Below are 21,715 nucleotides of genomic sequence, written 5' to 3' on the forward strand. Positions count from 1 at the left end.
CAGGTGGTACTGGTTTTGAAGGCATGAAGGGGTCACGCAGAGCAGCTGAGGCTCAGCACTGTGAGAGGCCATGGAAGGTCATTGGTGAAGGTGTAGCCTCAGTTGCAATTGATGGCCCAGGACTGAAGGGGTCATGCAAAGGAGTTGAGGCTTGGTACCATGAAGAGAGCCTATGAGAGGCTGTTGGTGAAGTCTAGTTACATCGGAAGACATCAGTGTTTGGAGATGCCAGAACCATGAGATGACCACCAAGAACAGCAGCAGCAGTGGAATATAGGCAGCTGAAGCCTAGAAGACAACGTGTGTGCTACAAAGGACAGGGCTGGAGAAGTGACCCAAGCCCTTGGAGGAGCCCAGAAGATCATGAGTTGGATCCCAGACATTGGACAGCTGGAGTTTAATTTTTGCTTTTGATTGTGACTGTGCCCTGATATTTTTCACTCTTGAAGGAAGAAAATATTTTAGTAGATCCCACAGTTAAGAGACTTTTAATTGTAAAAAGACTTTGGATTTTAAAAGATATTGGATATTTTAAAAGGATTGAACTTTTAATATGTAAAGACTGTGGGACACTTAAAGTTATTTAGATATTGGGGATGAATAAGAATGTAAGGGTTGAGGCTTAATAGTGATGTGTTTGTGTGTCAAGTTGACAAGGGGTCAATTGTACTGGCTGGTTTTGTGTGACACAGGCTGGAGTTATCACAGAGAAAGGAGCTTCAGTTGGGGAATTGCCTACATGAGATTCAGATGTAAGGCATTTTCTCAATTAGTGATCAAGTGGGGAGGGCCCCTTGTGGGTGGTACCATCTCTGGGCTGGTAGTCTTGGGTTCTATAAGAGAGCAGGCTGAGCAAGCCGGGGGAAGCAAGCCAGTAAAGAACATCCCTCCATGGCCTCTGCGTCAGCTCCTGCTTTCTGACCTGCTTGAGTTCCAGTCCTGACTTCCTTGGTGATGAACAGCAATATGGTATGGAAGTGTAAGCTGAATAAGCCATTTCCTCCCCAACTTGCTTCTTGGTCATGATGTTTGTGCAGGAATAGAAACCCTGACTAAGAGAGACCCCATAGGGCAATAAGATACTTAGTGAAGTTCTGTCTGGCTTAGACGTGCAAGCCTGTTCTTTTTTACTTTCTTCCTCTATGCAATGGAAATGGGGCGATCTGCTTCTTATGGTCATTTTAAAGACTAGGTTAAGTGTACAGGGCTTAGCAAGAGAAGAGGGAAGGAGAACCATTGAGGGGGGGGGAGAGAATATGAACGAATAACCCTTGAGAAGAAGACAGAGTTTTGGTGGAGTTGGTGTGTGTGCACACAGGTGTGGGCTCAAGGTGGCAAAGGACTTTAAAGTGGGCTGGAGGGATGCTGCAAGGAGGAAGAAGGAAGCAGAGGGAGGGAGGGAGGCAGGAGTGGACCCCAAGAACAGGCGAGCGTGCTCATGGAAAGCTTCTAGCAAGGTGCAGAGAGAGGATGCAGAGGACTGGACTGGCAGGAACACTATGGGTGATAGTGCCAATCTTGGGCAGGTGATCCTGGGTTGTATAAAAATGGAGGCTGAGCAAGGCCATTCCTTTATGGGCTCTGCCTCCAGGTTCCTTCCCTGACTTTTCCCTGACTTCACTCAGTGAAGGCATGCCGCCTGGGTTTTGTAAGATAAAATACTCCCTTTCCTTCACAGGCTGCTTTTGGTCCCCAGACAAGCACATCTCTGCAGCTTGCTCTGTCTCCTTCAATCCTTCATACGTGTTCCATGACCAACCTCACCTACTCTTGGGGTCCCTCCTGCTTCTTTCCATCCTTTCCTTCTAGGACAGAAAGAAAGAGAAGTGGCGAGGTCGGGAAGGGGAAGAAGAGATCAGGAAGGCAAGAAGACTGTAGGAATCATGGCTGGTCTTGATAGCTAGCGACCTGTGAAGGACAGAGGCCTGGCCAGAGAGGTGTGCTGGACATCCTTAGACACTAAAGTTTCGTGGTAAGGAAACCAAATGCTGGCCAGTATGAATACGTCGGGCCAGAGCCAGGGGTGAGCACTCTCTTAGGTGAGGACCAGTGTGAAGGTAAGTAGGCCTCGTATAGAGTCACAGGAACATTTGGTTTCTTCCATTCAGTTAGGAAGGGTGACTGCATGGAGCTGTGAGTCACACCGTGTTATACTGGCTGCAAAGGGAAGAGAAAGAACCACAGAGGGTATCTACAACCAGCTATGGTGGGGAACCCACCAGGGACCAAGCCGCCTCTCCAGCTATGCCGTAGAGATTAGGGATGAGCGTTGAGAAGAGGGCACGGCAACTCTGTGGACGCCAGGTTAAGATGGGGATGAGGGCTGATGCTGGCCACTGGATTGGGGGAAGATAAGTTTCTGCCAACCTTGGCAAGTTTGGATGCGGGGCAGAATTGGGGTAAAGAATAAAGAGGAGACCATGGTAATCTTCTGAAAGGAAGATGACCTCAGATTGGCCTCCAACATGGGCTTGACTCTAGGGGAGTCTCTGGAATGTTATATGCCATCTTAAAGAGGGCACTTTACCTCTTCTTCGCCCCCCCCACCCCCCCCGTGACAGGCTTTCTCTGTGTATCTCTGGCTGTCCTGGAACTCACTCTGTAGACCAGGTTGGCCTTGAACTCAGAAATCCACCTGCCTCTGCCTCCCAAGTGCTGGGATGAAAGGCACCACTGCCAGGCTCACCTCTTTTCTTCTGACTTTGCTCTTCTATGACCCAGGGTGTGTGTGTGTGTGTGTGTGTGTGTGTGGGTGGGTGGGTGTGGGGTGTAATGCTTTGTGCCTTAGGGTTATCTGAGATTCAGCATAGTTCCACAGTATATGCTAGTAGTCATCAAAAGATCTAGGAGAAGAGAAGATTAAAAATGCTTCCAATTTTTTCCAGTGCTGCTGGACAATCAACACCGTTCCTGTTTACACCTGACAGGTGAAGCTGGAAGCCACAAAGGTCAGAGACAGGCCCATAGACTCTGGCCAGTGGGATGGAGTTCCATTTGGATAGTGATGGGGCCTGGACCCTGGTGGGGTGCCTATAAAGTAGAAAGACAGTCTTCTGGAGGGAAGTTCACGAGTCCCTAGCAGAGTGATGGGAGGTGCTACCTTGGTTCCTAATGACTTTCTAGTTGGTTCCATGCACTTGCAAAGGCTGGTGATATGTCCCACTTCTTGCTATCCAAACACACTATGCACTTTCCTGTTTGTTTAAACCAGTCAGGGATTTTCTTTTTTTCTTTTTTTCTTTTTAGGTAACACGACCTTTTCCTGTCTGTCTTAGCCTGATTTTGCTTCTTGGACAAAATACACAGCTATTTACTTGGCTCATGATTTTGGTAGTGGGAAGACCCTAAGGAGCATAGTGTTCATGTGTGCTGAGTGTCCTACTGGCTGTGTCATAACGGGGGGCGGGGGGGGGGAGCATCACACAGCAGCCGGTACAAGAGGGTGTGGCTCTATGGACAGAGAGGAAGCCAGAGAGCGGGGAGGCTGGCTTCATCCTTTCCAGGATGCCTAGGAAGAACCAATCAATACCTGGGAGATGATACATCTCCTTTCCACGTTACACGGGTACTAAAATTTCATTCCAGAAACTTCGGGGGGGTGGGCAGCAGACACCTTCCAAAGCACAGTCTACAGGACAACTCCTGTACCTTCTTAAGCCTAGGACACCATTAGGATATGTTTGAACCTGACTTTGGATATACTAAAACATGTGGCAATATGTTAAATACAGGGTAAGCTGGGCAGGAAATTTTCTACTACAGATATTTCATACAATCTTAATTATTCTTGTGGTCAAGAATCAATCTATCCCTGGCCTATAAACCCAGCCAGAGAAGGTCAGAGTTCAGAGAGCACAGACAAACCTTCTGAACCTGTCACTTTGACACGTCTACCACCAGAGGTCAGCACCCCTCATGTCACAGCCAACAACAGGCAGGCTGACTCTGCAGAGGCTCACTCTTAAAAGCTCCGAGATTCTAGTGAGAAGGAAAGGCTTCATAGCCTCTCAGTGCCTCCCTGAATTCCCCATCCTCATGAAAATTTAATACCACATAGAAACTGCACCTGTTCATGTATGGTGATACCACGGAGGGCCAGACTGCTGCAATGCCCGAGGTGTGCCATCTCCACAGAGAACCCATCTTCACTCCCTTTAGGCAATTCCCTCCCACCAGGTAAGAATAGTGGGCACAGTTTTTTGTTTTCTTTCCCCTCTTTTTTTTCTTTTTTTTGTACACTGGTTATTGGATGCTCTGGAGTCTGATTTCCAAGCAGGAATGGAAAGCAAGCGAGTGGTTACCAAGTGCCAGGCCTGTGTTTGGCAGATACAACCCATAATGATGGGAATACTAAAACAAAGCTTCAGGAGCTCTGTGGATTACCCAAGGAAAGGCAGCCAAGTCTTCACAGGACAGGGCCTGAACTCTGAGATGTTTTACTTTCCCACAGAGTGGTCCCTGCTCGCTCGCTCTCTCTTCTCTCTCTCTCTCTCTCTCTCTCTCTCTCTCTCTCTCTGTGTGTGTGTGTGTGTGTGTATTCATGTAAGCATGCACGTTTGGGTGCATGTGTGGCTAAGGGACAGAGGTGGCTACTGGATGTCTTTTTCCATTGCTCTCCACCTTAGTTTTTGAGATAGGCTCTTACGGTGAATCTTGGCAATTCGTCTAGTCTGGTTGGCCAGTAAGCTCCAGAGATCTGCCTGTCTACGCTTCGCAGTGTGCAGGGATTACAAACCTATATTACCATGATTATATATTACCAGGTTTATTATATGTGGGTGCTGGGGATTGAGTTTAGATCCTCATTTTTTTGCTGTCTAGTTTTTTTTTTGTTTGTTTGTTTGTTTTGTCTACCTGACACCAGCTGGAGTTACCTGGGAAGAGGGAACCTAAATTGAGAAAATACCTCTATCATACTGGCCTTTAGGCAAGTCTGTGGGGTATTTTCTCAGTTAGTGATAAATGTGGGAGGGCCAGCCTGCTGTGGGTGGAGCCTTTTCTGGGCCCCTGTATCCTTGCTTCTCAGGTGATACAAGAAAGCAGGCAGAGCGAGTCATAGGGAGCAAGCCAGTAAGTGGCATTGTTCCATGGCCTCTGCCTCAGCTCCTGCATCCAGGCTCCTGCCCTGACTTTCCTTCATGATGAACTACAAGCTGTGGGGTGAGAGATCCTTTCTTCCCTAAGTTGCTTTTAGTCATGGGGATTGTTATAGAGGCAGGAAGCAAACTACAACACCACGCTGAAGCAGCAAACATAACCATGTGAGCTATCACACACCAGCTCCTTCCTTATTTCTGATCACCCTGGACTCAGTTAGCCCAGCTTCCCACAGCAAGACTGTGTGAGTGAGGTCTGGAATCCGCCCATGGAGAACTGTGAGGGCGGGAGGGAACCCAGAGTGCTGGTGTTGGGACAGATGACGAAGGTGAGGAGAAACCAATCAGCAAGGGCAGATGGGGAACACCACTGCCGCAAGTCACATTAACCCTGAACTTCTCTACAGGTCTAGACTGTGGGGACAACAGGCTGGGAGCCAGGAATGGACCTCAAGCCTACGAGAGCGTCCAAGCTGGTGAATAGTAAGGGTTCTGGCAGGCTGAACTGCGGGGCATGCAACTGCAGGGGGATGATCTTTATTAACAGTTGAGGGTATGTCCAGGTTCACACCTGGCCAAGAAATAAATTCAAGGCAATTAGGATAGATAAACACAAACAGGAAAATGATGTGACAGGCCCCAGAGTTTAAACCCATAAAGCGATGGCCCTGGTCTCACGGCTTTGTGCTCATCAGACCACTGAATTCTCAGGGCATATAAAGCAAGTATGGACATTTAAGGTGGCCGCTGGGATTAGAAGGAGACACCAGCAGAGCAGAACAGGGGGACGAGGGACAGGCACACAGACGGAGAGCTTCAGAGAAAAGATGAGATGCGGGGTGCACCTTGCAGCTGTGGCAAGATGGGTGGGAGGCAGAAACGGTGGGTGATTGACGGACAGGCAGAGCACCAAGAGGAGCAGGGCTTGCTGTGCTACGTCTGGGAGCCAAAGTCGGCCCATTTCACAAATCCGTTTTCTTAGATCCCAGCTCTACTACTGTGTTTGGCCTTGGCCTTGGGCTGCTGTCTTGCAAAGCAGGGGGTGTGGGGAGGGGGCGGGCAAACTGGGTGGACCCATGACCTGGAGCCTCACTCTTTAAGGGAAGCCTGTGAAACAACGGAGAGAAGGCACACCAGGGCTGGGCAGCAGGAAGCACTGGGGGCTCAGAAAGGCACTGAGAAGATCCAAGCCTAGCTGATGCAGCCAGGAGAGCAGTGATTGGGGCAGCTCAGGGTAACACTGGCCCCGACCTTGCTGTGCCAGCCTCCCTCCCTCCCTCCCCTCTTCTTTCCTCCAGCTTTACTAATGCCTTTGAACCTTCTGATGATTGGAACAGAGTTGAAATTTATTAGAAAATAGAAAAACAGCTTTGGTACAACACTACCAGTCATCATGTACGTCCCTGAATAACAATGTTCATCTCTAGGTCATGCCTCCAGATGTGTAATTGAAGATACTAACTGGGTAAGAAGGAAGGTTACCCAAGGGTAACCGGGGCACGCTCAGTCCGGACCTACTCTGTGGAGGGCTAGCACCAGCTCCCGGGATACGGAAAGGGGTGGTATCTCACTGTTGCAACTTCTTTCTCCCCTTCAAACAAGTAGCTTTTCTGAGTTTCAGATGAATGAACAATTTAAAGTTCCAGGGGAACAAAGCGCTGTTCTGGATGATTCCAAGCCAGCACCACTCCCTCTTCCAGTTCAGCTTCACAGTAAATGTTTAATGTTCTGCCTTCTTAGAAATCTAGAAACATTTGACAGGGTTATTTGTGAGGTTCAGCCTAAAGGTAATGCCAGTAATACAGATAAAAATAGTCGGGTGAAAGGGGGCGCTCCTTTTTAACATTTTTTTTATTTTTAACACGGTTGCTCTCACACTGCACGTTCGCAGGCTACCCAGAGGTGAAGGGTGGGCACACAGCGAACTTTGAGAAACGCACATAATATGAATCTCAAGGAAAGAGAAAAGCCACGAAATCTATACTAAGCGGAATCCCCATGTTAAGATTCACCAAGAAAAGCCTTTCAGAGTCTGTGGATTTTGGCTAATGGCACTTAATGAAAGTAACATTTACAAAGCCCTGACTACAGGTTCTCACTGAATGCCACGGTTCAGGTGATCTCACGGAACCCTCAAAAAGCACTAGGGCATTAGCTCGATGATAGACAAGAGGAAACTAAGGCGCAGAGAACTCATGTCACTTGTCTGGGGGCCTGCCAGCCAAGTAAGAGATGGATGTGAATGTGAGTCTGGGTTCTCCCACATAAAGCTCCAGTCTGGGAGGTCTCACTTCAGTCTCTACAGGTTTAGACATCCCGTCACACAAAGCGGGCAGCCCGCAGCCACTACCTGCTGTGCAATATAGGAACACCAAGAGATTAGGAGGTGCATCCAAATGAGGACGCAGACTTATCTTTTGACAGGACAAACCACAAACAAAGCTCAGGAAAATTCGGAAATGCACCATTTGTTAATAACGAAGACATTTCTATAGATGCGTTATCCTTAGGCCAACACATCTGAAGTGCTATAGCGAAGCTACAACAGGCCTAATGCTATCAGGGTAGCACTCCCCAGCTGGCTGAGCATGCTTACTTAAGTAATTGCCTGAACATCAATGAGCAGGGGTATTAAAGTAAAGTTGGCACAAGGGACAGCACCCACACAGCGCATTCTTTGTTCCAGGCCCTTCATTTTGTCAGTACTTTTGGAAAAAGGAGCAGCTCCCAAATAAATCATGGAAGTACAGGAGGATGCATAAGGCCTTTTATCGTCTCCAAATGGTCATGCATCTATGTAAAGTTCGTTTTCGACTTCCCCGTTTAAATGTTAGCAGCCTCAAAATAAGATCCGGGCTATTTACCTGTAAGCAGATATTATTTAAAAATAGGGCAGGAAGAAGAATCACCAGGAGAGGAGACAGAATGGTCAAGTGTGAGGGGGTCGCTTGGTCTCAAACCAGTTCAACGAGCCACTTCGGGTTTGCCGATTTAACTTTACCCATTTGAGGGGGAGGAGGGAAGGGAGACACACCCTACTGGAGGTATTTCCACAAATACAGATAAGGGAACTGGTTTGTTATTTGAACGCATGGGCTGTCCATATGATTCCAGGGTATCCTCCGGGCGCGCGGTGACATGCACAATTAGGGCTGCATGACACCTGGCTCTCGCTCGAGTTCGGGTACGGAGGACAAAAGGGCCGTCCCTTGGAGCGCGCGGGCGGGCGGCCGCTCCCGGGATCCGGACTGCGTCCCCCAGAACCCGGCTGCGTCCCTTGGAGCAGAGCTGCATTCCTCGGAGCCACACTGCTTCCCTGAGAACCGGACTGCATCCCCGGAGCGAGGCTGTGTCCCCGGGAACTGGGCTCCATCCCCAGAACCAGGCTGCAACCCCAGAACAGGGCTGCATCCCCAGGAACCCGGCTGCTTCCCCGAGGCCGGGTGCTTTCCTCAGAGCAGGACTGCGTCCCCGGGAACCGGGCTGCATCCCGGGAGCTCCATGTTTCCCCGGAGTGGGCTGCAGTCCCGATGCCCGCCGCCGGCAGCGCAGGGCGCGGGTCGCGCACTCACCTTCCTCCTGGAACTCCAGCTTCTCCAGCATGCCGGCTTCCGCGGGTCCCGGGGCCGCCGCCAGCGCCGCCTGAGGGGGAGGAGGAGGAGGACACCGATCAGCATGGGCCGCGGCGCTCGGGCTTCTCGCCTCGAGAGGAGGGGCCTGCAGCGGCGGGGGGCGCGCGCGGCGGCGGCGGGAGCGCGCGGCAGGCCAGGGTGGAGCGCGTCCCCGCCCAGGCCGGGCAGCCGCAGGTGGGCCGCGATGGCACGCTCTGCTCCCCCCTGCGCCTTTGGTACGGCCCGCGAGCAAGCAAGCGTGGGAAGGGGGAGCGGCGGCCCCAGCGCTTCGCCGGCCGCGCGCGCCAGCGGACACGCGCGTCCTCGCGCAGGTGTGGGTCCATGGGCACCCTCGGCGGGTGCGTGCCTCCCTCTTGGGGCCCCGCACCGGCGGCGAACCGCTCCCTTAAAAGGAGAGGCCGCCTCCGGGGCCGCGCTTCGCCCGCGCTTTCGCGCGCTCGCCACTCCCTCCCCCCCCCCCCCGGTCCCCCCTCCGCGGCGGATCTCTTAACTGGCTTCCTCCGTTCTCAGCTCGCTCTTTCCTCACCGCCGCTGCTTGCTGCCAGAAGTTCACACAATTTAAATCTGGCCCCGGGCACGCCCGTCACCCTGGACTTGGGTATCTGAGACTTCCCTATCACCAACTCGGGTTGGCAGGCAGCAAGGCTGGCAGCCGTCTGCTGCCGGGAAGGGCCCCCGAGGCTGCCGATGGCCAGCACCTGCCTGGCTACGGGCCTGGGAGGGAACTTGTCAATTTTACAAGCCCAGAAGCAGGAAGTAGAGACCTCTTTAGTAGCCTTAGCTGCTGGGTCAATTCCTAAATCTAAAGTGTCCCCTCTCAAAAAAAAAAAAAAAAAAAAAAAAAAAAAAAAGTTTTGTTAAGATGTTTTGTGATAAAAATTATGCAGTTTGTCATGCTTTGTAGTGAAAAAAACCTGAACATTCTAAGTTTAGGAGTACAGTTTCAGAGCTCTGTCTTACCCAACCAAGAGCCAGGGATAAAAGGCAGATTGGAAAAGAGGGTTTGAGGTTGGGGGAAGAATGTGGGTGGGGGATGAGGGAGGAGGAGGGGAGGGTGGAATATGACCAAAGTACATTGTATGTTGGGGGTGGAGAGGTGGTTCAGTGGTTAGGAGCACTTGCTGCACCCACATGGCAGCACACAGCTGTCTGGAACTCCAGTTCCAGGGATCTGATGCCCCCTCTGGCTTTCAGAGGCACTGCGTGCAGAAGGTATACACATATACATACAGGCAAACACATAAAATATAAAAAATTCTTTAAAAAACATATTGTATGCATGTATGAAGTTCTCAAAGAAGAATAAATTAAAATATTAAAACACTACTTGGGAAGAAAGAAATGAAACTATCCGAATTGTAGGCTATTCATGTATAAAATCCCAAAGACTGGAAACAAACAAAACTCCTACAATCAGGAAGATCAGCGAGGTCATAGGATCAAGACACTGCATCTGATATAGTAAAAACAAATGTGTGGAAGCTGGTATCAAAATACCATCTTGGCAAAGAAAGGTAATATATTAAACACAGGAAGCCACATAAAGAGTTTATATCTAAAAACTGCACAGTGCGTGAGGTGAATGCAGAGGTAATCAAGGGGGAGGGGTGCCCCACATTCAGGGGTTGGAAGAGCTAGCATAATGTCAGTTAGCCACCAAGGTCATCGCTGGGTTTCTTTCAATTCCTGTCAAAATCCCAGGAATTCTGTTTCATAGACACAGATAAGCTGATTTTAAAGCGCACACTGGAAGGCGCAAGCTTTGGAATATCTAGACTGAAGCGGGAGGGGTCCCAGTCCTCACTGCAGTTTAAAGCCTGCAGTGAGGACTGGAGAGAGGGCTCAGTGGCGGAGGACCCAGCACTCTCCTGTACCCCGTCCCTGGAGTACATCTGCCTGCAACCCCAGGCTCCGGGCCTTCTGGCCCCTGCATCTGCGGCTCAAATCCAGAGAGACACATAATGCACACAAATTACAAAACAATAAAAGCAGGCTGGGTGTGGTGGCGCATGCCTTTCATCCCAGCACTGGGGAGGCAGGAGCAGGCGGATCTTTGTGAGTACAAGAACAGTCTGGTCTTCAGAGCTAGCTCCAGGGCAGCCAGGGTTACCCCAATTAAACTCTGTTTCAACAGCCCCCCCCCCCAAAGAAGACAAGATGACTCTGTCTCAAAAAACCCAACCAACCAAAGCAAATCTTTTTTTTTTTTAAGCTTACAGTATAGTTGCAGTAATCAGGACTATGTGATATTAGCGGAGAAACAGCTATAATTGCCAACAGCACACCAGGAATGCATCCAAGCAAATACATGAACCTAAGCTTTGATAAATGCAAGAAGGTGCACTCCTAACTACTAGTGGGCACTGGTTATCAACCATCAGAGCAAACGAAAGCGGACAACCCAAACTATCCCAGTGTTATTCAACAATGAGCTCAAACTGGGTCATGGTCTCAAAATGTGAACCTTTTAGGAAAACAATTGGGACCTAGGATTAAGCAAAGAGGCTCAGATGGAAAACATTCTCCATAAGAGGGAAAATTTGATAAATTAAACCTACAAAGTGGGAGAAAATATTTGCAAACCACATAGTCAACAAATGACTAGTGTCTTGAATATAAAAGGATACTGAAAACCCAGAAAAGCTGGTTGGGACGCAGACAGAAGGAATGGAGAGACAATTCACCAGGATTGGGTGGTACAGAGCGGGCAATAAGTACACAGAAGAGGGTCATACAAATCCACTGCACGTGCTGTCAAAACACACCCATTAGAATGAAGTAAACACTGAAACAGGGTCCAGTGCTGGTGAGGATGGAACGAAACAGAACCCGTCTGCACTGCTGGGGTGGATGAGAAACAGAGAGGGATGGAGACACAGCCTGGCAGTTAAGAATGCTTGCAGCTCATCTGCAGAAGACCTGAGTTCTCAAGTCAGGCAGCTCACAGTTGCCTGTAATTCTGGCTCCAGGGGATCTGACACCTCTGGCCTCTGAGGGCACCTGCACACATGTGCACCTAATTAAAAATAAATTTGAAAAAAAAATCCAGAATAAAAAAGTGCTCAGAAAACCACCTTGCCGGTTTCCTCTGAAGCTGCACAGTTACACATCAGGTGTTTTCCTGAGTATTTACCCCAGGGCAACAACAGACACACCAAAAGCTATACAAGGAAGATGTTCACAGCAGCTGCTTTTCTAGAGCCTCAACTGGGAATTACAGATACCATTCGATGGCTGACTGATTAAAACACAGCAAACCATCTATGCATGGCACATCATGCTAAAACTTTAAAAGGTCCACCAATCATTTGTACAAAAACTTGGGCAAACCGGGCATGGTAATGCACATCTTTGATCTTAGCATTTAGGAGGCAAAGGTAGATGGATCTCTACCAGTTCTAGACCAGCCTCGTCTACATAATGAGGTCCATGCCAGCCAGAGTTACACGGTGAGGCCTTGTCTCAAATAAAATTTGGACAAGTTTCCAAGGAATTGTACTAAGTGAAATTAAAGCCATTTCTAAGGGTCATACGTCGATTTCATGTTTCTAAGATGGCACACTCATAGAAATGACAATTGGGATTAATAAATGTATTTATTTGGAAAAACAACTCACACTGAAGTGCAGTGGTTTTCTGTGTATTGAGAGTCCGGCAACCACGTTTACATCTTTGCACCATGCCAAAGGGAAACTGCACATCCATTACCTTACCTCTTGCTGCCTGCTCACTTCCACCATGGGGCTAATCCACTTTTATCTCTATTGGTCCCTACCCAGATGTCAGACTCATGGGGTTATCTGTAGTGTTGTCTTTTGTCGATGCTTTCTGAAATTTCCTTTGCTACTGTTGAGTAGTCTCCCACCGTGCAGATCTCACACCTAGACCATCATCCCTCAGCTGATGAACTTTTCGTTTAGGTGGTTCCCACCTTTTGGCTGTTACAAACATTCATGCTCATATGTCTCTGTGGACATGGATTTTCATTTTGGGAGGTTAAATACCCAGGAATAGAGTTGCTGGGTCATATTCTACTGGCTACTTCATGTTTAACATTTGAGGAACAGCGGACTGGGTTACTCCATGGCTGTGGCACTGGTTAGCAGTACACGAGGATCCAGCTTCCATTAAAGACACATGACTCCAGTGTATCTTGCAAGTGTACCTAAACCTTCTGTTAGCGCAAGAGATCAAGGTTGGTGATAACTGGGTAAGTGTTGACTAGTCTCACTGACTAGTCTCACAGGTCAGATTTTGCCGCCTTGTTCTTGTGGTGATGTCGGTAATGTTTTTAAAAATCTCATACTCTTTTTTTAAAGCTTATTTTTATTTTTATGAGTTTTGCCTTAAAATGTGTATGTGCACTATGAGTGCGCCTGGTGTCCGTGTCTGCAGGTGCCAGGCAAGGCTCTGGATTTCCCAGAAGAGGATTTGAGGAAGGTTGTCAGCAACCATGTGTGTGTTGGGAGCTGACTCAGGGTCCTCTGAAAGAACAGCGTACCCTTTTATCTGCTGAGTCATCTCTCCAGTGCCCCCTTTCTGGGCCCTTCCTGATCATCTCCGTCACCTTGCATCCTGATGAGCTGATCTGGGAAGACGAACATGGGCAGGAGACAGAGGCAGGGGCTGTGTTCCCTACAAAGTGATCCTCAATAAGAGAACAGAAACTGCGCCCACCCAGCTCCTGTGCCCACTGTTCCCTCGACACTGGATACATGGCCTGAAATGTAAGCATTTCTATGTAATAGGCTGGTGAAATCAAATTTATGGTCATGGGTTTTTTTTACTTGGCAAGAAAACACATTTCTCAGAAAGATAGCGATGGAGCAGTAGGAAAAGACATGAAATATTGTTCTATCACACTGTCCTCTTCAAGGACCTCCAAAGCTCTTAGACACCTGCAGGAATACCTACAGGGTCTAAAGAAGGCCAATCCATGGGCAGAAACAATTTAAAGTTGGTGGTCCCCAGTTGCCCTTCTATGGCAACATTTTCTTAGAGTCTCAGCAGACTTTTTGCCAGACTTAATTTTAGCTGCTCTGGGCAGGGAGAGAAAGCAGGGCAGGGAAGAGGGGAAGGAAGGGCTCAGTGTCACCCCCACACGAAAAGAGGGGTGTGTGCTCACCCACCAGAGTCGGTCAGGACCTGGGTTTGGAATTAGAAAAACCAGACAAACCATGCACCCCAAAATTTCCTGACAGTCAATCTGAGGCCAATTCTCCCAGAGGAACTGCATGGTTCTTCTGGTGACAGAGAGGCATGGTGTTCTGCCTTGCTTCCGTGTGACCACAGGAGACCTTTCTACCCGTATGCCTTCTGCCTCTTCAGTCAGTCTGAGGCTCCAGGGCTCTAGTGTGGTGAGAGGAATAATTTGCTCTGCAAAAATCTAATGATTCTACTGAAGGGATGCCTGCAAGAGATGCAGCCATTACAAACGTGGCATCCTGGCTGATGCAAAGTGCTGAATTACTAACAGCTGTCACGTAACTGTGCCTGAGGAAGGAGAAAGAGAGTATTCTGAATAACTCGGAAGGAAAAGCTTCACCCGGATGGGTAATCATACAAGAAAAGGAGCTGCTCAATAATTGAGTCACTGAACCAAAGTCCCTGCGCATGCCTCTGCGTGACTCTGACCGCCAGAGCGTCCTCCCTGGGGTCCAGATGACACTTGCTTCTCTCTCCCTCATGCCTTCTCTAAACAGCTGCCTCACACTTCTGTGTACAATGTGCTAGCATGGAGCTAACCTGGGTCGCACCTGTTCCTGAAGCCGTGAGTGCTGCCCAACACAAAATCCCAATGCATCAAACAGTATGAGATTTGTTGTTCTTGTAGTCAGAGATCGATATGTAGCCCTGGCTGGCCTGGACTTGGTATGTAGATCTTGAACTCATAAAGACCTACCTGCCTCTGCCTCCTGAGCGCTGGAATTAAAGGTGTTGTCCCACCAAGTGTGGCTTTTGTTGTTGCTGCCGTTGTTTTGTAACTCAGTTGCTGGTTGATGATGGCATCTGACTCATTGGCCCGGTCAGTCAGACACTCCTGCTTGTTCCTGGGGTAGGCCAAGTGCTTAGGCAGGGTAGCAATGACACAGGATCTGCTCTTCTTCCCCATTACTGGGATGAGCCCCGCCTGCTCCTTTAAGACCTGTCTTTACCAGGAAGCCTCTTCCGTTTCTTCTCTCCCAGCTTCCTGAGGTGATCTAAATGCGAATGGCCCCTAGAGGTTCATAGGTTTGGATGTTGGTTTCCAGTTAGTGGAACTTTTTGAAAAGGATTAAGAGATGTGGCCTGTTGGAGCAGGTATGACTTTGTTGGAGGAGATATGTCACTGGGGGTGGGCTTAGGCCCAGTGCTGCTTCCTACAGATCAGCTGCTGCTTCAGCACCATGTCTGTCTGCCTCCCACTGTGATGATCACAGACTACCCTCTAAAACTGCGAGGAAGCCCCTGACTAAATGCATTCTTCCCTGACTAAATGCATTCTTACAGAAGAGTTACCCAGGTCGCTGTGTCTTTTCACAGCCATAGGGCAGTAACTAAGACATTTCTCTTCTTCACAGTTCTTCTGACTGTTTGCTTCTTTTTGGTCATTTCTTTATGTACCTATAATTGAATGCCCTCATTTCCAATGCAATATTTAAGAATGCTATAAGAAGAGGACATGGCTCTGTCATTAAGAGCACTTTACTGCTTGTCTTAGCCAGTGTTCTATTGCTGTGAAGAGACACCTGATTATGGCAACTCTTACAAAGAAAAGCATTTAATTGGGGCTGGCTTACAGCTTCCGAGGTTTGGTCCATCGGTGGGAAGGATGGCGGCCTGCAGGCAAGCGTGGTGCTGGAGAAGGAGCTGAGAGTTCTACATCCAGATCTGCAGGCAGCAGGAAGCCAAACTGGCTTGAGTTTCTGTAACCTCAAAGCCCACCCCTTAGTGACAAATTTCCTCCAACAAGGCCAGACCACTCTAACAAGGCCACACCTCCTAGTAGTGCCACTCCCTATGGGCCAGTGTTCAAACACGTGAGTCTATAGGGGCCATTCCTATTCAAACCACCACACTGTGCTGGAGGGGCTCAGTTTGATTCTTAGCACCCACATCAGATGGCACACAGCAGCTGTACCTCCAGCCACAGAGGATCTGACACCTTTGGCTCTGCAGGCCCAAGTACTCAGATGCAAATACCCACACACAGACACAGAATGAAAAATAATAAAAATAAGATTAAAAAACAGTTCTATAGAGGCAGGCAAATCTCTGTGAATTTGAAGACAGCCAGGACTACATAGAGAGACCTTGGAGAGAGGAGGGGGAAGAGGGGGAGAGAGAGAAAGAATTTTATGTAAATTATTGTACTTACATATAGTTTCTCAAATTCGAGATATACAAAACCTAAAACTTTTCTCCTTTATTGTGTGGTGTGTGTGTGCGTGTGTGTGTTGTTTGTTTGTTTTGAGACAGGATTTTTCTGTGTGACCCTGGTTGAACCTAAACTCACTCTGTAGACTAGGCTGGCCTCTAACCCAAAGAGATCTATCTATGTGTCTCTGCTCTTGAGTGCTAAGATTAAAGGTATGGGCTCTTTTTATTTTTTCTGTTTTTTTTGTTTTTTTTTTTTTGTTTTTTTTTTTGTTTTTTTTTGAGGCATGGTTTTTCAGTGTAGCCCTGGCTGTCTTGGAACTCACTCTGTAGACCAGGCTGGCCTCGAACTCAGAAATCTCCCTGCCTCTGCCTTCCAGGTGCTGGGATTAAAGGTGTGGCCACCACTGTCCTGTTCTACCTTAGGTTTTGATAGAGGATCTTTCATTGAACCCAGAGCTCAATTTGGCCAGACTAGCTGTCCAGTAAGTTCCAGAGACCCTCCTGCCTGTTACCTCACCACGAGGATTACAGGCATGTACCACTATGCCAACCTTTTAATGGGAATGCTGGGAATTGAACTCAGGTCCTCACAATGAGTAGCAAACACCACTTTACCAACCAGGCCAGCTCCTTGGCCCCCTAGGTTAACAAAGAATACATTTAGAGCTGGGCACCATGGTGTGCACTGCAGTCTCTGCTTCTGGAGAGGTGGAAAAAAGAGAACTCCTCAAGTCCAGGAGTTGGAGGCCAGCCTGAGTAGCACGGAGCTACTTAGTGCTCAACAAAACAAAAGATGAACGCACATTCAGGATATGGCCATCTGTCAGACACCTGGCTGGTGAATGCTTTCTCCATTCTGTAGGCTACCTTCTCATAGTTCCCCAACCATGAGAGAGGAACCATTTTCAGCTCGGATGAGATTTGAGTGAACGTCTGTGATGAGCAATGTAGATTGTCAACTAACTGGGCTGAGAAGCACCCAGGCTAGTGAAGTACCTTGGCTATGCCACCACCTTTCTGTGAGAGCCAGCTAAAGGGGCAGACCTGGCCTCAGTGTGGTGGCGTCATCCCGTAGGCAGGGCCAGATGGAATAAAATGGGCAAAGAACAACTGCCAGTGAGTTCAGGCATCCACCCCTGCCCCACTATGATAAGCTCCCACCGTGTTCTCTGAACCAGACACCATTAGTCAAACTAAGCCTTTCCTGTTTTAAGCTGTTTCTCCCAGGCCAACAACACCCTCCTATGGTTTGTCTCTGTCTTCTCCTTCTCCCTCTCAGGCTGTGAAGATTTATTTTCACATAAAGCCTTCTCAAAGCTTTAGTCTCTTCCTCTGTAGCTTCAATCCAGTTGTATGTCATCATGTGAGCTCCCCCCCCCCCCCCCCAGTGCCGGGAGTTCTGGGAGAGAAGACTGTTCTCCTTATTAACCACAGTATTACCAGGGCTCTAGCATCTTCTGGCAGTAGGTGTTCCAAACCCGCTCTTTGTTTTTTGTTTCTGTTTTGGTAGGTTTGATACAAGCTAGAGTTATCTGGGAAGAGAACCTTCAGTGGAGAAAATGCCTCCATCAGATTGCCCATAGCCTACAAGGCATTTTCTTGACTAAATGATTGACATGGGTAGGGCTAGCCCACTGTAGGTCACTGAAGATGTTGCCTTCCTGATGAACTGGCCCTGTTTCCTTCCCTTCTGTTATGATAATTAGTACTGGCAGTCAACTTGAGAGCCTAGAATCACCCAGCAGACAAACCTCAGGGCATGTCTGTGAGGAAGTTTCTAGACTGGATGAAGTAAGATTGGGATACCCACCCCAAAGTGGGCAGCACTATCCCAAGGGAGGGGATGCCAAGCCGAATCAAAAGAGGAGAGCAAGCTAAGCATTTACTCATTGTTCTCTATTTGACGGCAGGTGCAATGTGACCACACATTCCTGCTACTGCCACACACCCATCATGACGGACTGCACCCTCTACCTGTGAGCCAAGGCAAACCCTTCCATCTTCAGGGGGCCTTTCTCAGTCACTTTGTCACAGCAATGGGTAAAGCAACGAGGACATTGGTTTTCCCTTCTCCTTCCTTGGCTCCCCTTTCCCTGGGGCTTCTTCCCTGTGGCTTTGTGCACTGAACCATCCTGGGGCTCTTCTTAGCACAGGCTAAGCAAGAGCGCATGCTGTGATTTGGCCGTGGGTCCTGAGCCTCCTTCCTCTTGGCCAGGTGTTGTTTGTTTTTATATATCTGGATCAGTGGCCTGGCCACTCCACTCACAGTGCATATTCTGAAAGCTCAGGACCCTCTCTGAATACAAATGAGCAAGGTTCCTGGCCCTGGCTTTCCTCGCCTGTGTCCCTGTCCCCACCTCTGGCTAGTCTGTTCATCTCTGTGACCTGTTTTGATTCAGTTTCTTACTGTGACACATGATGACGCATGGTTGCTGGGAAAAGTTTACTCTCCCCATCCAGGTGATCTGCAACCTTTACCTAGACTCAGTGGACCAGAGGAGGGATCCATTTCTGAGCACCTCGCTCTGTTCACTGATCTGAAGGTATGATGTCATCACGACCACCCTGTGTGAGGCTGAAGCTCTAGGCTACACTGTGGCCTCAGACCTCAGGGACCCTTCCAACTCCTCCCATCGTCTTCCTCTTTCTTTTCCCCCTCCTCCTTTCTCCTTCTATGCCTCTTCCCCTTTTAAAAACATTTAAAATTTTGTTTCCTCTGTATGGTTGTTTTGACTGCATGCACCGTGCACAAGTGGTGCCCATGGAAGCTAGAAGAGGGCACAGGACAGCATGCCCCTGGGACAACAGTTACAGTTGTGAGCCATCATGTGGATATTCTGACTCCAACTCGGGCCCTCTGCAAGAGTAACAAGTGCTCTTAACTGCTGAGCACTTTTTCCTGCCTCTCCCTCACTTCCCCTCTTCTTCCTTCTTCCTCCTCTCTTCTTCCTCCTGCTCCTCCTCCCCCCTTCCCTACCCCACCATCTCTCTCTCTCTTTTTCTGAGTCAAGAGTCTTATTATATAACCCAGCTAGGCTGTCCTGAAACTCTCTGTGTAGCCCAGGCTTGCCTCATGCTCATAATCCTCTTGCCTCTGTCTCCCAAGCACTGGGATTACAGGACTGCTGTGATTCCTTTGAAAAGTGTTAGTCAGGCAGTGATGGCCCATACTCAGGAGGAACAGGCAGGAGGATTTCTGTGAGTTTGAGGCCAGCCTGGTCTACAGAACTGGTTCTAGGACAGCCACGAAAAATCCAGACTGCATAGAAAAATCCAGTCTCAACAACAACAACAACAACACCACAAACAAACAATCAAGTGTCTGATTTATAGAGTCTTTGGGGTTTTCTACATGAGAAATGACATCACTCACTGCCTGGTACCTTTGAGTCTTCAGTTTATAGTTACTTGCTAACTGGATAAATTTACAAATCCTATGTGTTTAAAATGTACGTGTTTGTATTTATTCTGATCAGAACACAGCATAGTACACACGCGCGCGCGCACACACACACACACACACACACACACACAGAGTAGAGTGTATTATATTATCATATATCATACAGAACAGGAAAGAATGTTTTTCCTATTTTAAACTCATTGTACTGTACAAGGGTGATATGCACACTGTACTAGGAGGTAGCCCTCTGGATGCACACTGCTTTGCTGCAGAGGACTCTCTTGGCTGCCTGCCCAGCAACCATTCTCTTCTGCTTCCCTTCAGAATGTTGGGGCTCACATCCTTTCCACACATGAGTTACACTGGCTACAGTCTCTCTGGAGCAGTCCTGAGCTCAGTGCCATGTTACACGTTCATGTCTTCGCCTCTCATCTGTCTGAGGGCTAGCTGGGTGCCTTCAGATGAAGCCACAGCAGGGAGAGGACTTGGGTCCTGGGTGATGTCACTGAGCAGGCCCACCTGTGTCTCACTTTGCCTAGGGCCTATTCTATCCCTGGACCCGCAGACATGAGAAAATAGTGACCTTATCCTTATCCTTAGAGCCTGTTTGAGGCAGATTCTGATGTCCTACAGTTCAAACCATGCCAGGCGATACTGGGTGCTGTAACAGAGACAGGCCACACCTTCAGGTGATCAGGGTCTAACTAGGTGGAGATAATACTCAAAGTCTGGAAGCCAGAGTCCTCATGTGTTGAACCACACATCACCAAGAAGTTGAAATAAAAGAACGTCCATCTGCAGAGAAGGTATAGATGCTGAAGAACTTTCTGGAATGGGGCTTCCTTCAAAGTTGTATAGAGGCAGCTTTTAAAAAATTACATCTATTTATTATTCTCCCTGTGTGTACATGCATGGGGTACACGCGCATGAGATAACGTGCAGGAGTCAATTCTCCCCTTTTACCATTGCTCTGGGTAGTGATCTCGGGTTATCTTGGTAGCAAGAGCCTTTTCTGCTCAGCCATATCACTGGCCCTGGGTGGAGTTTGAAGGAAGTCAAAGGGAGGACATCCTTCCAATCTGACTGCAACTGGAAAAGTCCTGGAGGTGAGGATGCTCTGAGACACGGGCAGAGAGCTCGTGGCTGAGAGAGGAGAATGCTCAGAAAAGCCATGGGCCTGCATAAAGATACATACATACAGTAAATAAACAGGAGGAGTGAGAGAAAAGGAAGTGTGCCCGCTGACTGCAGTGTGGCCTCCTTGTCATCAATACGAACAGCAGAGACTAGGCAGTAAGAAATCAAAGCTTGGCTTTAAAACTATAACCGGGGCCTAGTAAACACAGAAGTGGATGCTCACAGTCAGCTACTGGATGGATCACAGGGCCCCCAATGGAGGAGCTAGAGAAAGTACCCAAGAAGCTAAAGGGGTCTGTAACCCTATAGGTGGAACAACAATATGAACTAACCAGTACCCCCAGAGCTCATGTCCCTAGCTGCATATGTATCAGAAGATGGCCTAGTCGGCCATCAGTGGAAAGAGAGGCCCATTGGTCATGCAAACTTTATATGCCTCAGTACAGGGCCAAGAAGTGGGAGTGGGTGGGTGGGGGAGTGGGTGAGGGAGCGTAAAGAAAAAAAGAAAGTCTTTGAATTATTAAAATGTCAAAATAATTTATATATATAAAAAAACTATAAAGTATAACCTACTTGTGGACACAAAAGCCACTTAGTGGGCCAAGCACTGTAAAACAATCAGTTTATTTACTTTAAAATAAAGGAGGGTGGAGAGAATGATTTGCATTGTAGGTGGCTAAGGATAAGACTTGCACAGAGGAACCTGACTTAAGCGCTTACACACACACACACACACACACACACACACACACACACACACACACGTATGAATGCCAGGCCAAGATGTTCTCAAACTAATTCATCTCTTTGGATCACTGATAGATGCTAAAGAAGGAAATGCACACGTGTTGTAGCTTCTGTTTCCATTTGTGTACACACAGGGCATGTTTTGGTGGTGTTAAGCTTGTTGCTAACTGTGTTCTCTTCCTTTCTTCACAGTACACAGTAGCCTATGTACTTGGAGAACAGCATGAAGCCTGGGGGAAAGAATAATTTAGACTAGTTTCTTCTTAAGTTGCAAGTCAGTAAGTAACCAGGTGAAAATTAGTGCTCTACTTATTTGCTACAAGTAGTGATTTTTTAAACGA

The 21,715-nt window shown here is 48.4% G+C and overlaps 1 protein-coding gene and 1 long non-coding RNA gene across 8 annotated transcripts in view; one reads left to right on the forward strand and one right to left on the reverse strand.

Annotated features, from left to right (window-relative positions):
* Positions 1-21,715, reverse strand: part of Prkag2 (protein kinase AMP-activated non-catalytic subunit gamma 2) — a 243,021-nt gene that overhangs the window by 34,715 nt on the left and 186,591 nt on the right. For 4 of the 6 annotated variants that reach the window (XM_021161710.3, XM_021161709.3, XM_021161711.3 and 1 more), the window contains one exon: positions 8,669-8,738. In XM_021161710.3, coding sequence (XP_021017369.1) covers positions 8,669-8,738 — 70 coding nt within the window. Of the gene's footprint in view, positions 1-8,668; positions 8,739-9,219; positions 9,356-21,715 lie in introns of those variants that run through there. The other 2 variants (XM_029477172.2, XM_029477173.2) reach the window with 2 other exon arrangements.
* Positions 4,116-6,433, forward strand: LOC110293867 (uncharacterized). 2 transcript variants are annotated; one of them, XR_003836685.2, is made up of 4 exons: positions 4,116-4,176; positions 5,104-5,160; positions 5,504-5,572; positions 6,395-6,433. It is a non-coding gene; the product is annotated as an uncharacterized LOC110293867 (long non-coding RNA). The 2 variants fall into 2 exon arrangements; XR_003836684.1 differs by lacking the exon at positions 6,395-6,433 and adding an exon at positions 6,198-6,257.

This window comes from Mus caroli, unplaced genomic scaffold (genome assembly GCF_978045245.1).
Source record: "Mus caroli unplaced genomic scaffold, Mus_caroli_1 scaffold_4, whole genome shotgun sequence".
Taxonomy (NCBI): domain Eukaryota; kingdom Metazoa; phylum Chordata; class Mammalia; order Rodentia; family Muridae; genus Mus; species Mus caroli.